The sequence below is a fragment of the Crinia signifera genome, chromosome 4, assembly GCF_055691185.1.
Source record: "Crinia signifera chromosome 4, ASM5569118v1, whole genome shotgun sequence".
NCBI lineage: Eukaryota > Metazoa > Chordata > Amphibia > Anura > Myobatrachidae > Crinia > Crinia signifera.
The window spans coordinates 312,556,832-312,580,498 of NC_139220.1; the positions used below are offsets into that span (position 1 = coordinate 312,556,832).

The 23,667-nt window shown below is 50.1% G+C and overlaps 2 protein-coding genes across 2 annotated transcripts in view; one reads left to right on the top strand and one right to left on the bottom strand.

Annotated features, from left to right (window-relative positions):
• The window catches only part of LOC146075842 (NXPE family member 3-like), a 51,970-nt gene extending 28,910 nt beyond the window's left edge, over positions 1–23,060 (bottom strand). The window contains exons 1-2 of the mRNA XM_083185483.1: positions 22,623–23,060; positions 13,955–14,175 (exon numbers count right to left, since the gene is read on the bottom strand). Of these exons, the coding sequence (XP_083041609.1) occupies positions 13,955–14,175; positions 22,623–23,060 (659 nt within the window). The remainder of the gene's footprint in view (positions 1–13,954; positions 14,176–22,622) is intronic.
• On the top strand, positions 3,272–5,312 carry LOC146075841 (E3 ubiquitin-protein ligase TRIM11-like). Its single transcript, XM_083185482.1, has one exon. The coding sequence runs from the start codon at positions 3,272–3,274 to the stop codon at positions 4,796–4,798; it is 1,527 nt and encodes a 508-aa protein (XP_083041608.1). The 3' UTR covers positions 4,799–5,312.
• Positions 23,061–23,667: the final 607 nt, after the last annotated feature.

Below are 23,667 nucleotides of genomic sequence, written 5' to 3' on the forward strand. Positions count from 1 at the left end.
CGTGGGTGTTTCACACCACTTAGCAGCCGTATTATCAGTACGGCTGCTTAGTACATCAGGAACCACCATTCTTTTGAATGGTGATTTCTGTCGTATCCTATCGATGGTGTAGGACATTCGTATTTGTAAATACAAATACGAATGTTCCATCTTTAGGACTACGAATTGTTGTATTTTTGGGATTGTAAATCCCGAAAATACAAATTCGTAAAAAAAAGGTGTATTTCTCCCTACGAATACACCTTTTTTCTACGAATCCATTTTGGTAAATGTCCCCCTTAGTGCCTGAGTGCTGGTCACCTGTTATTGTATTATATTCACATATTCTAAACTTGGACAACTCGACCCAGCAGCTCATCAGGGGTTAAGCGCCAAACACTATTTTCACCTGTATACATGGCAGAAACCTGACCTGCTGCTGCTTCTACGGTCTACCCCTGAAACATGTATGAGAGGCTCCTACCCCTGACACATGTATGAGAGGCTCCTACCCCTGACAGATGTATGAGAGGCTCCTACCCCTGACACATGTATGAGAGGCTCCTACCCCTGACACATGTATGAGAGGCTCCTACCCCTGACACATGTGTAAGAGGCTCCTACCCCTGACACATGTATGAGAGGCTCCTACCCCTGACACATGTATGAGAGGCTCCTACCCCTGACACATGTATGAGAGGCTCCTACCCCTGACACATGTATGAGAGGCTCCTACCCCTGACACATGTATGAGAGGCTCCTACCCCTGACACATGTATGAGAGGCTCCTACCCCTGACACATGTATGAGAGGCTCCTACCCCTGACACATGTATGAGAGGCTTCCACCCATGACACATGTATGAGAGGCTCCTACCCCTGACACATGTATGAGAGGCTTCCACCCATGACACATGTATGAGAGGATCCTACCCCTGACACATGTATAAGAGGCTCCTACCCATGACACATGTATGAGAGGCTCTTACCCCTGACACATGTATAAGAGGCTCCTACCCCTGACAAGTTACACACACACACACACACACACACACATACATACATACATGTGATATGTGTCATTACAGTGTGTCATACTGTATAAGGGGTACTATGCTGAGTAGCATATAGTGTAAGGTGCATTATGGAGGGGTGTAAGTGGCACTTATGTGTCCAGTGTGTAATGGGCATTATGGTTTGTTATATAGTATGTAATGGGCATTATGGTTTGTTATATAGTATGTGACGGGCATCACGGTGTGTTATATAGTATGTACTGGGCATTGCGGTGTGTTATATAGTATGTAATAGGCATTATGGTGTGTTATATAGTATGTAATGGGCATTATGGTTTGTTATATAGTATGTAACGGGCATCACGGTGTGTTATATAGTATGTAATGGTCATTATGGTGTGGGGTATAATGTTAGGCCATGCCCCCTTTTTGCCGCGCGAAACATGCCCTTGCTCCGGGCACATGGCTCCTAGCTACACCACTGCTGGGACATGCTGTGTGATGCAGGTGACAGGGATGTACAGTGTCATGCGGGTGCCAGGGAGGTGTGGTGTGATATAAGGGACAGGGATGTGTGGTGTGATGTGAGTGCCAGGGACGTGCGGTGTGATATAGGGGACAGGGATGTGTGGTGTGATGTGGGTGCCAGGGAGGTGCGGTGTGATATAGGGGACAGGGATGTGTGGTGTGCTGTGAGTGCCAGGGACGTGCGGTGTGATGTGGGCGCCAGGGAGGTGTGGTGTGATGTAGGGAACAGGTACCTGTGGTGTGATGAATTATAAACCTTATTTTGAACATACTGTATTACACTATTATATTTTGTATATCTTGTCATGTTTTAATATTTTTGTGGCCAACCAAGGGGGAAAATACATACAAAAGGGAAATACCGTATATACTCGAGTATAAGTCGACCCGAATATAAGCCGAGGCACCTAATTTTACAACAAAAATACTGGGAAAACTTATTGACTCAAGTGGGACCCTCACTCGAGTATAAGCCGAGGGGGTCCTTTTCAGCATAAAAAATGTTCTGAAAAAGTAGGCTTATACTCGAGTATATATGGTACCTTTCTTACCCCTTTTTACCGTCACTTTATAAACCCTTTGCGCACAGTCTCCATTTACACCTCCCTATATTTCTAAAAGTTTTGGCTATTCAAAAGAGGTATAGTGTAGAGAGGAGATGTGCAGCATTGGGGGGACTGTAAACATCAGTGTCAATAACAGAACACTGCCCTTTATCACTAAGAGATTTAATAGTGTCTTGTGTGAGATAGGGTCGTATTTTGGATATGTATTTTTGATGCATGTAACATGATTTGGAGACAGATTGAATGTGGGGAAGAAAGGACAGTTCAGAGTCGGGGATGACCCCTAAGCAACGAGCTTGTGGGGTAGGGTAGATTGTCGAATTGTCAACAGTGATGGAGATATCAGGATGGTAACTGTTCTTAGTGGGTGGGAATATAAGTAATTCCGTTTTGGAAACATTGAGTTTGAGTTGGCGAGAAGACATCCAAGATGAGATGGCAGAGAGACAATCAGAGACTCGACCCAAAACCACTGGTGACAACTCTGGGGTTGATAGATAGATTTGAGTATCATCAGAGGCAGAACTCTGGGAGGCAATGGAGTCATCTGCCGCCGGGCTCCTACTCTCAAGGGGGCACCTCTCATCCCCTGGGAGTTTAAATCCATAATTGAAGGCCATCAAAATTGCTTCTGTGGCTGAGTTCTGAAATATATATGTGTTACCTCTCTCTCTCTGTCTGTCTCTCTCTCTCACCCCCCATAACAAAGGGGGGCACGAATATACATCTTGCCTCCGGGCAGCTGGAACAAACTTACGCCACTGAGTATCATCCACATACAAGTGATACTGAAAAGCTGATTCATTTTCCAAGAGATGAGGTATAAACTGAGAAAAGCAGAGATCACATACAGTCAGATCACATACAGTCAGATCACAGACAATCAGATCATCTGATCTGTGTGAATTGCGCACAGATCTCAGTACAACAGAGCACCTTTGGGATGCAGGGAAGAAAGATTCACAGCATGACAGGGAAGCCGTCACATCTGCCACAACTGTGTATTGCTATTTTGTCACCATGGGCCAGAGGAATGTTTCTCTCCCCCGGCTGTAACCAGTTCTGCACGTAGAGGAAAGTCCTACTATGTTTTCACTGAGTATATGTCACAGCCATTCCCAGCATCGCCTTTTATCACTTTTACTGCTCGGCCTCACCCTTTGTGAAAGTTTAGTTTCCTAGAATGGCGTCTGCAGACCTGGGAGCGGAGCTGAGCTGCTCCATCTGCCTGAGCACTTATACCGACCCCGTATCCCTGAGATGTGGCCACAACTTCTGCCAGGACTGCATTGTGCAGGTGCTGGATACACAGGAGGGGGCCGGGGGCTATTCCTGTCCGGAGTGCAGAGCAGAGTATCAGGAGCGTCCGGTGCTGGAGAAGAACAGGAAGCTGAGGAACATTGTGGAGAGATTCCTATGTAACCTGCCAGAGCCGGAGGAGACCCCGATCTTCTGTACTTACTGTGACCGTCCTGTGCCAGCAGCTAAAACATGTCTGCAGTGTGACGTTTCATTTTGTGACAAACACCTAAGCAAACACAGCAAGTCTGCTGAACATGTTTTAACCGAGCCCTTCTCTGAGGACTCCACCACTATCTGTACAGCCCGCTGGGTGGCTGGAGACCACCGGTGTCACCACATGGGAATTCTGACTGTTGCCTCTGAGAAGAAAAAGGAGAAAGTCAGATCTGTCACTAAGATCCTGAAGTCTGAGAGAGAGGAAACTGAGAAGAGAGTCCAACATCTTCAGGGTTACAGAAGAGAGGAAAAGGAGAAAGCCACCAGGGTTACCAAGAGAGTCACTGATCTGTTTAGAGACATCAGGGAGAAGTTAGACAGCCTGGAGAGGGAAGTTCTGAGTGACATCTCCAGACAGGAGGAGCAGATGTCTCTCTCAGTCTCTGATCTGATCACACAGCTGGAGAAACAGAAGGACGAGCTGTCCAAGAAGATTAGTAGCATTGAGGAGAATTTGAACATCACTAAACCAGTAACCAGCTTGAAGAAAGAACCAGGAGGTGATGACAGCAGTCACTGGAGCTGTGATGTCACCAGTGATGTAAAAGTGGCTGGATGTGTAAATGAGGGAATAATCTCAGAGATGTTAGACAGGGGACTTTCCCATGTGGCTGATAGTCTGATGGATCTACAGATAAAGAGACAGCTCTCAGGGATGGAGAAAGCAGATGTATTACTGGATATACAGACAGCCTCTAATTGGATTATTATATCAGAGGATCGCAGATCTGCATCTAATAGTAATGTATATCAGCGCAGACCAGATGGACCAGAGAGGTTTATAGTTGGGCAGGTGTTAAGTTCCCGTCGTTTCTCATCTGGGAGACATTACTGGCAAGTGGATGTGAGAGCGGCAGAGAAATGGCTGATAGGGGTGGCCGGTCACAGTATGGAGAGAAAAATTAATGGTAATGAATCATTCATTGGTTACAATAACAAGTCCTGGAGCCTGAGCTATGTGAACTATCTTGGAGTATGTCACAACAATATACATAAACAGATACAGGTAAGAGATCCAGGTTCTCGTGTGCAGACAGTGGGGATATACCTGGACTATGAGGCCGGGTGTCTGTCCTTCTACCAGCTGTGTGACCCCGTCAGACACCTGTACACCTTCTCCACCACCTTCACTGAGCCCCTGCACGCCGCCTTCTGTGTCAATATGAAGTCCTGCATCAAACTCATAAAGTAAATAGGGTAACGAGATACTCAGCTATAAATAATGTAATAGATTTCTTTAGTGTAGAAAATGAATATCTGAATATTACTAAATGTATTTCTTTGGATTTTTTTTATTATTTTTCTTTTAAATTAACAACTATCATAACAGGATAATCACTGATGACTTAAAAGCATTGTAGAGGTGAGATTTATGTGGTATATCATTAATATGTGTTCATCAAACACCTTGGGGTTGACTAAGTTATAATTGTGTAGGATATCTCAGTCATGAAGTTCTCAGGAGGGAGGCATAAACACCACCATCATAACCTTCTATGTGTGGGAGAGGCCTCCCTTGTAGCAGAGAACAGAGCTGAAGTTAGCATTAAAGGCTACAGTGACACCTGCTGTAGAGGAGGGATGTTACACCCTTAATGAGCAGGACTTCATAGCTTACAGTATTATAACTTGCTCACCTCTAAGTTCTTGGAGCAGTTCAGTAAGAATAATGCCAGAGATTCCTATAATTTTTACTATATCTATAGCATCTGTATAATATACATTACAATCTGATAGAATGTTTATAAACCATTGTCACCCATGACATGTAACATATTTATTTTTAAAAGAATCCACCACAAAGGTCAGGGTGACGTACCACATGTGGCGGTATACAATCACCGCAGAAGATAAAGCATAAAATCGTATAAAACTGGTGCGCAGCACCGGGTTACCACTGCCGGAGCGTGGTAACGCTGGACTTCGTCAGAGGGCTGGCCTAGCTACGCTCAGTCTCCTCATTCATTGCCACCACTCAGGTGTTGTGGGTTGGTGCTAATGACCTCAGTAAAACTCGTCAGAGTGTTTTCAGTGTTGAATAGACACCTGTGGTTGCTGCTAGCAACATAAACATTTTGTATATACATTCTCATTATTTCGAATGAACATACATTACTAATGAACATACAAACCCACAACACCTGAGTGGTGGCTATGAATGAGGAGACTGAGCGTAGCTAGGCCAGCCCTCTGACGAAGTCCAGCGTGACGAAACGCGTAGGGGCGTGGCCTAGCGACGTTCAGACTGTGGAGCCCAGGCGAGAGCGACCGCTCCGGCAGTGGTAACCCGGTGCTGCGCACCAGTTTTATCCGATTTTATGCTTTATCTTCTGCGGTGATTGTATACCGCCACATGTGGTACGTCACCCTGACCTTTGTGGTGGATTATTTTAAAAATAAATATCTTTTTTACATCTGATAATCGCACTATGGAGCACCCGTTATTTCTGTTGTAGACACCCTTTGTGGGTTGAAGACAGAGCAGCCGGTTTTCTAAAGAACTGAGTGCATTCTATTGACTGGACAATTTTGTTCATTACTGTCCGTTTCCTTCTGAAAAAGTGGAAGTGACTTGGAGTGGAAACTTGTGTGATCAAGCTCTCACTGTCAGAGACTATTTATAATTAATTGACCATTTGCGCACTGTTATTTGTTTTTGTTTCATATATATATATATATATATATATATATATATATATATATATATATATATATATACCCAAAGTAGTGTCCAGCGTGCCCTAAATGCAATATGTAATGTCCATAAAATGATTCAATAAAATATGAATAAAAGAAACAATATGCTTGTAGCTTCTTATTTTCCGGGATAATTTTCCTTTTATTTTAAAGGATTATGATCAAGACCCAACACGTTTTGTTCCGGTTAGGAACTTCATCAGGGGTTTTGTTTTTTTGTATTATAGCCTATCATAGACTGGATTTTTTTTTTTTAGCTTCTTCTAATTTATAGCGGTAATGTAAGGAGAATCCTTTTCCTGGAATGGTTCAATTGAATCTTAGCCTGGTAATAACCTCACTATGATAGGCTATAATACCTCTGAGATAAAACCCTGATGAAGTTCCTAACTGGAACAAAACACGTTGGGTCAATCATAATCGTTGAAAATAAAAGGAAAATTATCCCAGGATACACCTTGACAAAGGGGTATTCACTCCCCGAAACGTCGGACACCTTTAATAAATATTTTCCGGGAGGGAGGGCCCGTGAAACGCGGGGGGGGGGGGGGGGGGCGTGAATCGTGGGGGGGTCCGCGAATCGCAGGCAGTGGCGCACTGGGCTGGAGGCAGGCCTCTGTACATTTAATGGTGTGGAACATACTTCAAGCACTAAAGTTTATTTTAATTTTTTTTCACTAAAAGTGGAGCTGCTGCTGACATTCCCATACCCGTGCTCCCTTGGCTTCACCTGCAGTGTGTAACCCGCAGCTATAAGGTATCCTCATCCTACAACTTATTTCACATCGGGGATGGGCAATGTGCGGCATACCTCCCAACATGACCCTCTCCAGGAGGGACACATTGCTCTGCTCCTGGATGTCCCTCTTAATTTATGATTACCATTACCTGTGTTGAAGTACCTTTCTTATTAGATATCCTGTTCAAAACAGGTGATGGTAATCATGCATTAAGAGGGAAGTCCAGAAGCAGAGCTTTGTGTCCCTCCTGAAGAGGGTCATGTTGGGAGGTATGGTGCGGTGTGATGTGGGTGACAGGGACATGTGAGGTGTGATGTGGGTGATAGGAACCTGCTGTGTCATGTGGGTGATAGGGACGTGTGGTGTGATGTGGGTGACAGGTATGTGCGGTGTGATGTGGGTGACAGGAACCTGCTGTGTGATGTGGGTGACAGGGACGTGTGGTGTAATGTGGGTGACAGGGACGTGCGGTGTGATGTGGGTGACAGCGATGTGCGGTGTGATGTGGGTGACATCACTGCTTCTGCCAGCATCCCCTGTTTCCCTCCCTGCACCAGCTTCTTCTATCAACGCTCATCTGCTCCTGCCAGCATCCCCTCTCCCCATCTCCGCTCCTGCCAGCAGCCCCCCTCCCCATCTCTGTTCCTGCCAGCATCCCCTCTCCCCATCTCTGCTCCTGCCAGCATCCCCTCTCCCCATCTCCACTCCTGCCAGCAGCCCCCTCTCCATCTCTGTTCCTGCCAGCATCCCCTGTCCCCATCTCCGCTCCTGCCAGCAGCTTCTCTCCCCATCTCCACTCCTGCCAGCAGCTCCTCTCCCCATCTCCGCTCCTGCCAGCAGCCCCCTCCCCATCTCTGCTCCTGCCAGCATCCCCCCTCCCCATCTCTGCTCCTGTCAGCATCCCCCCTCCCCATCTCCGCTCCTGACAGCATCCCCCCTTCCCATCTCTGCTCCTGCCAGCACCCCCCTCCCCATCTCCACTCCTGCCAGCAGCCCCCTACCCACCTTGCACTTCCATTTGCTGCATCTCTGCTCCTGCCCCCTTCCATCTAACACATCTCTGCTCCTGCCACATTCTTACTTCTTTAATCTGCCTTGCCTGCATCCCCCAACCCCCATCAAAAAATAAATTGAAGAAAAGCTATGAAATTCCATAGACAGAAAACCTCACAGTTTCACATGTCCCATTAAGGCTTCTTACACATGATCTGGAATTTCAGAAACCTGTCGTAACTTTGCCACTCAAACGCCAAAAAGCAATGAAATTCCAATCAATAAGGCTGAACCTTTAATGGACGTGTTCCTTGCGCAATACAGATATGATATGCCATCACAGCCTGTGGGTAAGTGCAGATTCAGCACTCTCACAGAGTGAGATTGCTGTCACTCACACAATGGATGGATGCACTTTGCGTTCCATCTACCGGAAGTGACGGAAGTGACGGTTTACCGGACTTTCGGAAACGGAGCTTCTCTCCGTGTAATTTAAAATCACTTTTTTTAGCATCTATTTATATTAATTCCTAAGTAGACTAATAAGTAAGTCTGTCTCCAACCTATAAAATATATTTTTATGTATGGTTTTTATAATTGTGTAATTTAATTGAATTTCAATCACAGTGGTCAGGTGTGTGGCATAGTGGCATAGTGACAATCTACAGGGTATTTAAACCCTGACTTTGCAAAGAGTAAGTCACCTTTGAAATAGCAGCGAAATGCGTAAGGTGTTACAGTTGTAACAGAGAGCTGCAATTCAGATCACCCTCCGCCTATTGGGGACTTGCAACAAAGAGTCACTTCATTTATTTTGGGATCCATTCGTATCATCCTCCATAGCCAAAAGTCTCTACACCCACCATTTCCATCCCTGGGAGTCTACATTCTCTACAAAACATCTAGTCCCCAATTCTCTGTGGCACAAGACATCTTTTGGAGGAACGCAACCTCCTTAAAGGCCCGGTCAACCTAAGACATTTCCATCCAATATCGTATCATTATCCCAGAAATGGGTGGATTATAATTATGGCTGTTTGTGGACCGGCGGCTAATAAGGGCGACTAACTGTCCTAATTATCATCACATTTCTGGATACACAACAATGAATTGTTTTTAATATTTTAAAGTGTTATTCAATTTTGAGTTTTACATGCCACTTACCCGACTACTGAATAATTAGCGCAGTTATCTTCCTTCCTGCTCTTTTTCTCATGATGCAGAATGTTATCAGCTGCATAAACTTTGTTACGCGTTTCACCTGACTGCTGCGCCCTTCTTCAGGCAGTTATTGCCCTTTTTATGATGTTTTTGATGACCCCATTGCTAGAATCAGACTAACCATGTGTTTTATCATTGCAGAGTGCCAGTATCTATCTGGTCTCACTGTAAGAAGTGGGCAGCAGTCATGTGAAACGCGTAATAAAGTGTATGTGTAACAGAGTGGTTAAGGGGGGGTTACCTTTTTTCTTGATGTTGGATGCCTTCTCTCTCCGCAGGTTCTTGGCCGCGCCGGCTGGGAAAACCACACCTCCGCAAGAAACTAGAGTGAGGCGCCCGGTCTGATACAACTGTAATATTTTATTTAGTGCAAAAGGAATACCAATACGTGATATGCACTTAACAACAGGGAGCACCTTCGACAACTTACTTATCTAGGAAACAATTTCCCAAAAACAATCTCCAGTATACTGGGAGTAGACAAACTGACCCCGCTAACCGTCAACTGGGCCAGAGCGGGAGACAGTGGTTCCACTCAATTATGCAATTAATCAACAGTTTATGCTAGCACCTATTATCTAACTTTATGCGTACTTAACATCACATATACAAGTAATAACACATAACGTACGGTCCCCGTGGACACCGTCAAAACAATATCAAAGGGCGCGTCCTCCTGGTACCTATCCTAACACCGTGTTCCTGAATTTAAGGTAAACTCAGTCACATTGATAAGAAGCTCAGATTAGTCAATAATTACTTTTGTCCACAAGATGGCAGCGTCCCCCACAAAGGAACTAGTGTAACCAGAAAGAAAGTGCCTCACACTTGTAAGTTTCCTGGCGGCAGTCTGCAGGATTAATAGGAGGGTGTCCCTATTCAGAGGGAATTAAAATAAACCTTCCCTGGCGCTGCAGGTGCTGGGAGGGTTTCCTTAGCTGTTCAATCACAACCCCTTATTCCTCTATTTCCCAATTGGAGTGAGGAGAAAGCAAGAGCAAGTTAAACAGAGGAGTGGGTAGAAGGAGGCTAGGGAGTTCACGGGCAGACACACAGGACACTGGTATCACTTACAGTGCCGTTTGGGAGGCAGTGGTGGCATCGAGAGGGGACTGAGCTTGAAATCTGCTCCCCCAATATCCTTACTGCCGGTCAGGGCTTGCGTTGGTGACAGGGAGTGGTGATGGGAGCCAGCCTGGAGGCATCAGCGCAGCAGGTACCTGTTAGCTGCAGCAGTTGCAGGCTCCTGCCCGTCCCGATCTCCACTCCGGCTCTTCGGGTAACTGGCGCTGGTCTCCTCTTTCCCGGCTGCAGGAGGGCACTCTAGTGTGGGCGCTGCTATTGCAGCGTTGCCGCACTCAGCCGCGCCACTCCCGTTGTCCCGCTCCACGCCGAGGGTCTTCTCCTCCTGTCCTGGTTCGCAGGCGTCTTCAGCTCCTGCCCGGGTCACTCGCTCCCGGCCGGTCACTGTCAGGCAGCGTCAGCGTCTCCTCACCGGCTTCTTCTTCTTCCCCCGACACGCCGTTCTCCTCGTGCTCCTGTAGGCTCTTGACTCCTCCTCCACATCCGGCCGGCCTCTCACTGGCTCCTCTGGCTGTCAGTCAGCTTGTCCCCGCTCCTTGGCGCGCTCTCACCTTTTAACCCCTTGACTCCCAGGGTCCTTCGGAGTCCTCCCTCCCGGACGCACAGGTGGGGTAATTCTAACGGGGCACTCCTAGCTGGGGTGCCACACATGCAGCTTATCAAATGCTGTACCAGATGATCAAGACACATTACTATGGTTTCCAGACTACAAATCTTCAATAAACTATGTCTAAGAAGTGGTACAGATAATTAAATTGGGAGAAATTGGGCCAGAATGCACATGGTTTGCAAAGGGACAGTGGTGACATGAAAATAATTTGGGACGAAATGTAACAGAGGTTGATTTTTTAAAAATTGGCCGAAATTGCACGTTTTCCGAAAATCGCACATGTAATAGGGTGCAATTTGCAGTAAATAAATCACACTTTTTGCCACGAAATCAAACATTTTGAATTCGCTTTTTAGTCACACTTCAATTCGCATCCAGATGTTTTCCCATTATAAAGTATACAAATCGCACATGTAATAGGGTGCGATTTTTGGTAAACGTTACCAAAAATCGCCAAAAAATTTGACCAGGTTCTGGCTGGCGAATTTGACAGAACCCTGCATAGATCACTGAGATCTGTGCAGGGTTCTGTCTTTAAAAATGTGTAAAATTAAAAATATTTTTAAAAAATGGCGTGGGGTTCCCCCCTCCTGAGCATAACCAACCCGGGCTCATTGAGCCGGACCTGGTTCCAAAAATACAGGGGACAAAAAGCATAGGGGTCCCCCATATTTCTGAAACCAGCCACGGACTCTTGGACCGGTCCTGGTTCCAAAAATACGGGGGACAAAAAATCTGGGGGTGATGTCTCAGCCGGGGGATACTTTTTACATAAGTCCCCCAGCCATACTATGAGCACCGTGAGTGGTCAGCCTTGGACGTGGTACTTGGGGGAGTGGGGACCCCCCCAATGAAGGGGTCCCCCCCCAGGCTTCACCCATCCAGGGCTGAAGCCCAGGGCTGTCACCGGCGTCCGTGGGCTTTGAACGCCAGCCTGATAGGGATAAATTATTCATACATAGCATTGCTTTATAAAGGTGACCTACAAGTGCCAGCAGGCCTCCCCCGCATGCTGGGACTTGGCGAACCACAATTCCCAGCATGCGGGGCATTAATGGGCCCGCTGTAGTCCATGTTAAAACAAAACACACACAAACAGAAAAGTTTTTTACACATACACCTCACTTTTATACCAACATACTTACCAAACCAGGGTCCAGCGCTGCCTCCCTCCTCCACAGCCAGCTCACCCCGCTGTAGGACCTGGTTCAAAAAATACAGGGGACAAAAAGCATAGGGGTCCCCCATATTTCAGAAACCAGCCACGGATTCTTGGACCGGTCCTGGTTCCAAAAATACGAGGGGACAAAAAATCTGGGGGTCATGTCTCAGCCGGGGGACACTTTTTACATAAGTCCCCCAGCCATACTATGAGCATCGTGGGTGGCCAGCCTTGGACGTGGTACCTGGGGGAGTGGGGACCCCCCCAATGAAGGGGTCCCCCCCCCCCCAGGCTTCACCCATCCAGGGCTGAAGCCCAGGGCTGTCACCGGCGTCCGTGGGCTTTGAACGCCAGCCTGACAGGGATAAATTATTCATACATAGCATTGCTTTATAAAGGTGACCTACAAGTGCCAGCAGGCCTCCCCCGCATGCTGGGACTTGGCGAACCACAATTCTCAGCATGCGGGGCATTAATGGACCCGCTGTAGTCCATGTTAAAACAAAACACACACAAACAGAAAAGTTTTTTTACACACACACCTCACTTATATACCAACATAATTACCGAACCAGGGTCCAGCGCTGCCTCCCTCCTCCACAGCCAGCTCACCCCGCACCTACAGCGGGGTGAGCCGGCTGCCTGTGGTGCTGCTAACAGCTTCTATAGCGCTGTCCCAGCACTATAGAGGCTGTTAGTATGGTTGGCTTGATGAGTCTCCATGGAGACTCTTTCAGCCAATCAGAGCTGAGCTATGCTTCTCCATGGAGACGCACAGAGCCAACGACACTAGCAGCCTCTATAGTGCGGGGACAGCGCTATAGAAGCTGTTACCAGCGCCGGAGGAAGCTGGCTCACCCCTCTGTCAGTGCGGGGTGAGCTGGCTATGGAGGAGGAAGGCAGTGCTGGACCCTCGTTCGGTAAGTATGTTGGTATAAAAGTGAGGTGTGTGTGTAATAAAGTTGTACTTTTCTGTGTGTGCGTGTTTTATTTTAACATTCTTTTTACAGGTGGACTACAAGTCCCAGTGGGCCCATTAATGCCCCGCATGCGGGGGAGGCCTGCTAGCATTTGTAGTTCACCTGTATAAAGCAATGTTATGTATGAATGATTTAACCCTATCAGGCCAGCGTCCAAAGCCCGCGGACGCCGGTGACAGCCCCGGGCTTGAGCCCTGGACGGGTGAAGCCTGGGTGGGGGCTTTATTGGGGGGGTTCCCACTCCCCCAGGTACCCCATCCAAGGCTGACCAACCACGGTGCTCATGGTATGGCCGGGGGACCTTATGTAAAAAGTGTCCCCCGGCTGTGGCATGACACCGCGGGCTGTTGGAGCCCGGTGCTGGTTTCAAAATACGGGGGACCCCCAGATTTTTTGTCCCTCGGATTTTTGGAACCAGGACTGGTCCAAGAGTCTGGGGCTGGTTTCAGAAATACGGGGGACCCCTATGCTTCTTGTCCCCCATATTTTTGGAACCAGGTCCAACACAATGAGCCCAGGGCTGGTTATGCTCAGGAGGGGGGACGCTACGCCATTTTTGTTTTTTGTTTTTTTATTTCATTTTTTTACACAAAATCGCACATTTTATCAAATTCTCACATTTTCATGACTACAAATTGCACTTTAACATTACTAAAATTCGCTCAAAATTGTATGTGAAGTGAAATCGCAATCCAAAAATGGCTCCCGATTACATTTGCGAATTTAACACAAAATGTGCAATTTCTGCACATGCGATTTGATGCGATTTTTAAAGATGACGAAAAATCGCACCCTATTACATTTCGCCCTTGGTGTCTGTATCAAACCCAGTAACTCTTTTCTAGCGACCCGCCTCACTCACCCACTCAGCAGAGAGTCCTCCAGGTTATCAGTCACCTTGCGGTAACCGCCCATGGAGTGATGGACCCAGGAGTCACACGGTAGCTTCCGCGGCCGCACACACTGCCACGTGTCACCGGACACGGGGTCCCTGTATGTGCACACGTCCTTTCCCGGCAGTTCCAGGTTACACTCCATCACCTCACTGCTGCCGTTATATTGGAAATATCCATGGAAATAGACCTGCAGGGTAAGAGCACATATTGGACCTTATTCTGGTTTATTCGGACCCCTGTACATTCGGAGGTAGATGGGGACTGGGAGTGGGGGTGGAGAGTTTGTGGGCTAAAAACTGTCACAGCTGAAAGTGAAAAGAAAAACTGTCACAACTCAAAGTGAAAGTACATTGCAGAAGCCGTAAATTTTGACGGGCTTTTAACTAATATATAGAAAGAGAGAGATATTGGTGGCCCCTCGTTCGCACCCTACGGAGCTCCATTTGGGACATACTGTACACACACACAGACTGGGCATGAGTCAGATTTGCTCGCTGGGGTATGTGTGTTTGGAGCTCAGTGATCAGGTTAGTGCTGCCCCGCCGAATGCACGCAGCCCGCCAGCCAAGCCTATGTGTACACATCCGTTCGCTATCACCTGCACTGAGGAGAAATCACCATGGAATGATTTCTCCTCATCTGCCCGGTACTCGTAGCTGCCAAGTGACCCAGGAGTCTATAATCCCTACCATATGTACATGTGACAAACGGGGGATGAACAAGCCGGTAACCCTTTTACCTTGCATTCTGGGAAGCTCTTCCTCCTCTTCTGGTCTTCTTGGAAGTAGGGCAAGAATCAGGCCAAGGAAACGGTTCAAGGGTGTTTATTGTGAGATACCTGAGGTCGGGTTGTAGAAGTACGCCCCGGTGCAGTAACACCGGGGCGGAAGGGGCAGTGCCGCCGCCGGGTGGCGCCGCCATCTGCAGCCAGGGCCAGCGTACTCGTGCGTTCACTGGCCCTGCTGCTGGTTGGTGCCTGCTCCCTTGCCTGGGGTGGTCTGACGCCACCCTAGGGAGCCGGAAGCAGACCCTCTAATGAAGCCGGGTGTGGGGACAGCGGCGAGCCTTCGCCGCTGATCCCCACGAACAAAGGTAATTCAAATGTGGCGCCAAGGGAGAGCCAATCATGTCTCTCGCTCGGGCGCCCAATGGGAAGTGGCGGCGGTGAGCCAATCCTGGCTCGCTACGTCAAAAGCCCCGCCCCCGGGCGCTGGTTTGAACTAACCGGCGCCGGGAGCGAGGTTGTCAGTTCGGCGAGAAGGGAGAAAGAGAGAAGAGAGTCCAGGAAGGAAGAGGAGCATACGCCGGAAGCCCCGGGAGGGGGCAGCTGTGTGCGCAGGACTGCTACACGCTGCCGCCCGCCGGGCGAAGTGCACAGTTCCGGGAACAGCCAGCAAGGATGGAGGAAGCCCGGGTGCGGCGGGGTGCAACGCAAAAGAGCTTGCCCCGGCCCCTGCTGCCCCGGTGAAGACTCCAGGAAGCCCGGAGGTGGTGGGAAGCATCCCACCTCCGGCGAAGACGGACCACCCACATGGCTGGACCAGGCTTGGTCCAGCGGAAGGCTCTAGGACGGGTAAGTCCACATGCGGGTCCCCTCCCTAGACCACCAGGTGTTCGGGCAGTAGGCCCGTGGGCCCAATTCAGGCACCAGGCCTGCGGGACCATAGTCGGGCTCTAGGCCCGTGGGGGCCTCAGGTTGGTGGCGTTGGGCATTAGGCCCCTTTGTGTGTGTTGGGCATTAGGCCCAGTTGTGCTCTGGGCTTTAGGCCCATATAGTCGGCCCTTAGGCCCAATTGTGTTTGCTGGGCACCAGGCCCATCTGTATTGCTGGGCACCAGGCCCATCTGTGTTTGCTGGCACCAGGCCCATCTGTGTTGCTGGGCACCAGGCTCATCTGCTGCTGGGCGGGAGGCCCTGGTTGTGCACCGGCCCAGACCCTCCTAGGGCCGAGGCCTCCGAAGAAGTAACAATCCTGCATCGACAGGCCGCGAATTCAGGTATCGCCACAAGGGTCATTGTGGTATGGCTAGGAGCAGCCAGAGGGAGGTAGGCCCTCGTTAGGTGTTGGTGTAGTGTTGTCTATTTACATTGTACTGTTTTATTTGACACCGTGTGCTGTATGCTGCACTTGGGTTCACCCAATTGTGGCCCTGTGCAGATTGTGTTCTTTTCAGGTTGTGCGTGCGACAGGCCGCAGGTTGCGCGACGCTAGGCCGTGGCATCGGAAGATCCGGCGCTAGGTCGCAGGTTGCTGTGGCGTTAGGCACCAGGTTGTGTGATGCTAGGCCGTGGCATTGGAAGATCCGGCGCTAGGTCGCAGGGTGCGCGGGCATTAGGTGCCAGGTTGCGCGACGCTAGGCTGTGGCATCTAAGGATCCAGCGCTAGGTCGCAAGTTACGTAAGACGGCTTCAGGCCGCAGGTTGCGCGGGCGTTAAGCCGCAGCCGCGTTGGTGTATTGCCCTGCCCTAGGGAGCAGGAGGTTACGTGAGTTCATTTTCAGGTGCCGGTATCCGCATTGGAAGCGTGACGGCGGACCAGTAAACGACTGGTGGGTAGAAATTGTATTGCATCTGTTGTCGTGTTGTTTGTGCTTCTTCCCCTCCCCGGAGCGTTCCCCCACCCGAGTTACACCTGCCGTGTTCCACAAGCGGGTGTAACCAGTCTAAGGCCAATAGTGCCTGTGATGAGCATCCCCTCCCCCCCCCCCCTTAGGGTATTTCCCACAGGTGCAGTCACTTCCGGAAACCAGTGGAGCAAGAGGACGGTACCGGGACCATTATAGGCCCGAAGGTGAGAGACGGAGCGCAGCGAGGTGGGTCCGCGCAGCGAGCATTAGCGTTAGGTCGCGCACCCCGCACCTCCCACAGGGTAGCAGACCGGACTACCTATTGCATGTATTACACAAAAGCATGTGAACCTTCACAAAGCTCAATATATGCAGTATAACAGGGTAAGGCACGTCTGGGCATGTAAACACTTGTTCTGCGACAGAATCTAACCGACCGGTTATAACCAATGAAACAGTTCAGCGGTAAGGCTATAGTGGCTATAGAAACCTCATTATAAGCACACCCCTGTACATTACACACCAGTGACCTTATTATAAGCACACCCCTGTACATTACACACCAGTGACCTTATTATAAGCACACCCCTGTACATTACACACCAGTGACATCATTATAAGCACACCCCTGTACATTACACACCAGTGACCTTATTATAAGCACACCCCTGTACATTACACACCAGTGATATCATGACAGGGTATTGTCTAATCGCTGTGCCCAACTACCCCCCCACAAATGACATAACTCTCTTGTTGGATAAAATTGGCCACAGCAGCCATCTTTATTGAACAATACAATTTTAAACAATAATCCAAAAACATTCCCACGGAAGGTGGTCCCCGAGGCCCTCAATAAATATATATCCACACCTCTAAGCACTTCCAGGAGCTCTTACCCCCAGCCGATAGCGATTGGCTCGAGGGCACCAATTGTACACACCCAGTGCTCATTAATTAACCTCACCCAGGGGAGTCCAGCCCCCTCATGGGGCCCTCCCCGCCGCATAATTAAGCCTCAATGCCACCAACCTCGAGGACCCCCCTCCGCACAGGCCACTGTGACAAAAAGACATCCTAGCAAATATTCTACCTAAACTATAAAAAATAGGGAAGGGTGGGTGGGAGCTGTTGAGAAAATCTCCCAGTGACCCCTATTTCCTGCCTGAACCCTGCTTATAAACCCCTCCAACACCCCGTTAAGCCCCTCCCCCTATGACCCTCTCCTTAAGCACTCCTCCTATGACTAACTGCTAGTCAGCTCCCTACAAACCCTGTCAGGGGAGCCTACCCCCAGGCTTTGCCTCCAGTCCGGCTCCTACATGACAGGGTATTGTCTAATCGCTGTGCCCAACTACCCCCCCACAAATGACATAACTCTCTTGTTGGATAAAATTGGCCACAGCAGCCATCTTTATTGAACAATACAATTTTAAACAATAATCCAAAAACATTCCCACGGAAGGTGGTCCCCGAGGCCCTCAATAAATATATATCCACACCTCTAAGCACTTCCAGGAGCTCTTACCCCCAGCCGATAGCGATTGGCTCGAGGGCACCAATTGTACACACCCAGTGCTCATTAATTAACCTCACCCAGGGGAGTCCAGCCCCCTCATGGGGCCCTCCCCGCCGCATAATTAAGCCTCAATGCCACCAACCTCGAGGACCCCCCTCCGCCACAAAGCACGAGGTTAAACCCTTAACCCCGTGCGCCCCCCCCACATCCGGAACGCTGTTTCTATTCCCTCTTGTAGTCCCAAAGACCAAACATCTATCCCCACAGCATTCAGGTGCACACCGTCACCTCTCCAAAATGCCCCGGCACCAGACTCAAGTTCCCTGTGCCTCACCACAACAGCCCCGTTCCTGGCCATAAAACGCCCAATCGCCCTGTTAACTTTAATCCGTGCCTTATTGAGCTTGTCAGCCGACCTCGCATCCCTCCAATAATGGCGTGGCACGATGTCTGACCAAACCGTGATTAATTCCGGAAACATTGCCCATAACCGTAGGAGATCAAACTTGATATCCCGTATCAACTCCCTAAATGGTCTGCTCCCAAGGTCATTCCCGCCCACATGCAGAACTAATATGTCGGGAACCCTATCGAGCCGAACAAAACGGTGAAATTCCTGCAGCACTCCATACCATACCGCGTTTTCCCAGCCAGCGAACCACTGCCTCCTCTCTATCCAAACCCAGCTGGCGGCCGTTCGGTCTGACATCAGCCCGTAAAGCTCCCCAAAAGACATATGAATGTCCTAAAATCCAAATCAGGCACGGAGGCTGCCCTAAAACAGAAAAAACACGGTCAACCTCAACAATCCCCTAAACGAACATAAGACCGAAAGCGAGACGATTCCCACCGCCCAATACGCTTAATCAACTCATCCCCAAATCCCATTCTAGCAGCCTCAGTTGCGGCCCCAATGCGGAAAGAGTGACCCGCGTATTCCTCCCCCTTGGGGCCCAACGTCCGCAGGACTGCTCTAAACACACTTGTGAACTGAAACCGTGATAAAAAGGATCCATTCGCATGCATCAGCAAAGGATCCCTTTCCCTGCCCACTCTGACCTCCTTAAATATCCTCAGCCGTGCCACCGGGCACATATCTGAGCCTGGTACAGAGAAGAGAACTACCTTCTTCCCTCTCCCTAACTGATCCGTCTTAGACCTCCTCACCACTAGCTCCACCCTATCCGAGTATAAATCCACATCCTCTCCTAACAAACCTCCCGGCCTGGACACGCTTGGACTCACAAGCTCCCCAATCCGCAGTGCCCCGAAGAAGGCAAGCGAAAAAGCTACCCCAAACAACCTTTCCTCGAAATTGGAACTACAGACCTCCCCTAACTTCATGCCCATATTCTGTAACAACTGGAAAGACACCGGCCTTCTCTGATCCTGTACGACATGACCTCTCCTCCAACCTTTTAAAGCCTGCGCAATCAGGAAATTCTTAGTGACGTCAGGCCTGCCGCCTGCACGAAACCCAAAAGCCAAGCCCGCCATGCAGCGCGTGATTTTTGCCACTGACCAACCAATCTCCTTACAATGGCCTATATATAGCAAGACAGCCAACTCGTCATCATCCTCCTTCAGACCTACTACCTCACGCCATTCTAACCAGCTCCGCCATTCCTGATTGTATGCCGACCATGTATTCGGGGCCAAGGATTCCCTGATGAGCTGATCGACTACCCGTCCAGCAGAGCCCAGAGCCGACTCGGGAACCCGGTCCCCTCCCTGTCCGCCTCTGGTGCCAACTCCCGAAAACGCTCCCACTGTGAACGAGATAAAGCATCCGCAATGCCGTTAGAGACACCGGGAACGTGCCTAGCCACAACCCACAAATTCAAAGCCAGACATTCCAATACTAACTGCTGCAAAATAGTGACCACTGACGGTGAAGATGCCGACAATTGGTTAATAGCCATGACAACCCCCAAATTATCGCAGTGAAAACAAATCTTCCTATTGCGGAATAGCTCCCCCCCAAACAACTACTGCTACCAAGATAGGAAACAACTCCAACAATGCCAAGTTTTTAACCATGCCTCTCTGCACCCAAGACTCCGGCCACCGGCCTACACACCAATGTCCCTGGCAATATGCCCCGAACCCACCACTCCCGGCCGCGTCTGTGAAAAGGTCTAGCTCAGTAGCGACGCATGTGTCTGACATCCACAAAGCTCTGCCGTTAAAAGCTTCCAAAAAAGTTGCCCACACCCGCAAGTCCCCTTTCAACTCACTACCTAATCTGACAAAATGATGAGGAAGAACCACCCCTGCTGTCGCTGCTGCCAGCCTCCTCTGCAAAACCACTCAATAATTCAGTAAAACCTCTACTCATTTCCCCTTGGAGGGCTAACCCTCCCCCCCCCTGACTCTGCGCTAAAGCATTAACAGACATAGAGACAGACTCACCAGGCTGCCTGGGGGCTGTGAACCCAGCAGCCGCAGGTCCAGTGTCCTGACGAACTCCAGCCAATGAGGAAGGACCAGGTATTTCTCCATCATCTGCTGACGCTACCATCTCTCTTCTCCTGTCATCCCGACCCTCAGGTACAGCACCAGCCGGCGTGACCTCGTTGGAGGCGGAGCCAGCTGTGCGCCTCTCGCTCCGTGTACCAGGCCTGCGGTCCTCAGCCTGTACTTCTGCCCCCCTGGCACGACTCACCCCGCGCTGGGCAGCAGCATGCCCCGCATGCCCCACCGCACCAGGTCCAGTACCACGCAACGCCGGATCTTCTTGCACGTGGGGGGGATCCCCCCCCGCGCGGAGGGTTCCACCTGCTGGTTGGATTCCTCCCAGACCTGGTCCTGCGGGCGGAAGGTGCCCGGCCCGCAGCCTGGCCTGGAGGGTCCCTAACGGGGCTCCGTGAACGGCGCTGAACCCTGGGGGACACAGATGGGCTAAAGCGCTCCGGAGGCCTGGACCTCCGAGGCCGTGCACCCGCTGGAGCAGCCTCCTGCGTTGCTGCTCCCAGTCCCCCCAGCAGACCTGACATCTGCTGCTGCAGCCACTCAGTCCCTCTGATGCCAGCTGCCTCCCTGAGGGCAGCAAGCGCAGCGGATACCTCCGCATCAGCGTTGCCTGGGGAAGCCATGGGAGATGTCACGCTGCTTAGCTGTTGAGAAAATCTCCCAGTGACCCCTATTTCCTGCCTGAACCCTGCTTATAAACCCCTCCAACACCCCGTTAAGCCCCTCCCCCTATGACCCTCTCCTTAAGCACTCCTCCTATGACTAACTGCTAGTCAGCTCCCTACAAACCCTGTCAGGGGAGCCTACCCCCAGGCTTTGCCTCCAGTCCGGCTCCTACATTATAAGCACGCCCCTGTACATTACACACCAGTGATATCATTATAAGCACACCCCTGTACATTACACACCAGTGACATTATAAGCACACCCCTGTACATTACACACCAATGACCTCATTATAAGCACACCCCTGTACATTACACACCAGTGACATTATTTATAAGCACACCCCTGTACATTACTCACCAGTGACATCATTATAAGCGCACCCCTCCATGGGCTGCCTTTGGCATATTCAGGTTCCCGGGTCCAGCGCATGCGCAGTATCGTCCGCGGTAATACATATGCGCAGAACCCATTTTTGACGGCTGCCCCGCAGATGCGCACAGAGAGGCATGCTGAAGGGGGGGACACCTCCCATTGGGACTGCCTTGAGTGACTGGCAGGTTGGACTTCCAATAGGAAGTCTCACAGACTGCATCTGGCTTCACTTAGGCAGAGAACAGTGGTGGATTTTACTTGGGGGGGGGGGGGCAGCAGCCCCGCAGGGCAGGCCATAGGTAAAAACCACCACTGCTCTAAGGCATACCTCCCAACTTTCTAAATATGGGAAGCTGGACTCCACCCACACACCAATACCCACTTTCTAGAACGTCAGGTAAAAAAGAGAAAAAGGAAAAATGGTTCAGGGGATTGCCTTGGGGCCCCCCAAGCCGCAGGGCCCCATAGCAGCTGTACCCTCTGTAGTTGCGTCAATGGGTGATGTATTTAAACTCATTTCCATTTGGACTGAGTTATTATTTGGAGTCATCTTGACTTATACTCTATGGGCCCGATTCAGGATCACTCGTTGCGATCCGCGTGGCAATGCCTGCTGGGGGAGGGCGGCTCACGTCACATGACATCAGCGACCATCAAATTATTTCTCTCCCCTTTGGCCGCATGTGAGGGCACATGTTTGCATTTACATCCCCTCGCATGGTACAAAGGGATTTGGCGGTGTGGGGGGGGGGGGGGGGGGGGGGGCGGGGGGCGGCATTCAGCCGGGCAGCAGGCGGTGTTTAATGGCTCATTATGGCAGCGAATGTAGACTGCCTAGTAAAACCAATCTGAATCAGGCCCATTGTCTGGAGCCAATGAATTTACTATACGTATCTATATACAATACCTCTTTATGCCAAATGTTAAATAGTTTTATTTAATTTTAATTCATTTATCTATAATAAATGAGATTTGTACTTTTCCAATTGGTCCAATGTTTTATTCATGAATATATAGCACTACCCTTTACCATACCTTCTCTGGATGGTTCTCCCTCTTCTTCTTCATAACAGCCACGGCCTCGCTGGAGTGAATGAGACGGACTTGTACCTCCGCTATCCCCGGCCATGGGAGGAGGAACGTGGCCAGGTAGCTGCCATTACCGTGGTCTGTTACGTGTCCGGTCACACCAGCCTTCAGTGCCGGAGAGTGCAGCTTGGCCCGGAAGTAGTCTCCACCGTATCCCTTTGGCCGACCATGGTGGTCCCGAGCTGTGATGAGAACCTCCAGTGTCTCCCCAGTCCGGTACATGTCTCGTGCATTCAGCAGATGGTAATCACTGTGTTCGGGGCTGGTAGATAGATTATACTGTGTCACAGGGGACGGTGGCTCAGGCCAGTCAATCAGACTTAAGAGTCCTTCAAAGTTGGAATCAATGGTTTGGGGTAAAACAGTCAGTGGAGCCGTGTGCATCTTCTGGGAGGGTGGTTTAGACTTTTTCAAAGAATAGACTTTGTGGAACCTGTAGACAAACTAAAAATACCAAAAATTACTAATTACTTGAAAAATTAGGAAAGCAAAATGTGCATAAATAACCAAATCACCAAGCTACGTACACTACATGAGTAGGTGGAGGTTCCTTCCTGGCAGTGGCGCCGGAACGGGGGGGGGGGGCGAGGGGGCAGCTTGCCCCCCCCCCCAAAATTACTTAGGCGCTAAAGTACCGTTGTCTGGGGGCGCTGTCAGGGCCGGCGACAGGGGGGGTCAAGGGGGACATGTGTGATGGGCCCCGGCGATCTGAAGGGCCCCAGAGCCCGGCCGGGGCCCGTCTGTGTCTTGATGTATGTGTGAGGTCTTTTCTACACTCACATATCCTGCAGTGCTATGCGCGCTGGCGCCGCTGCGCCGGGTCTCTCCATCCGTCCTCCTGTCAGACTCAGTCCCCTCCCTGCCGGCCGCCCTGCCCAGCGGTGTTTGATTGACACTTACAGTGTCCGACGCCGCGGCCGCCCGCCCCCTGCTGCTTCAGCGACGAGCGTCGCATGGGCATGGCATCCAGCATCCAGGTCCCCAGCGCGCT

What these genes read in the sequence shown, in the direction of transcription:
- LOC146075841 (XM_083185482.1), top strand. Translation starts at nt 3,272, where the DNA reads ATGGCGTCTGCAGACCTGGGAGCGGAGCTGAGCTGCTCCATCTGCCTG.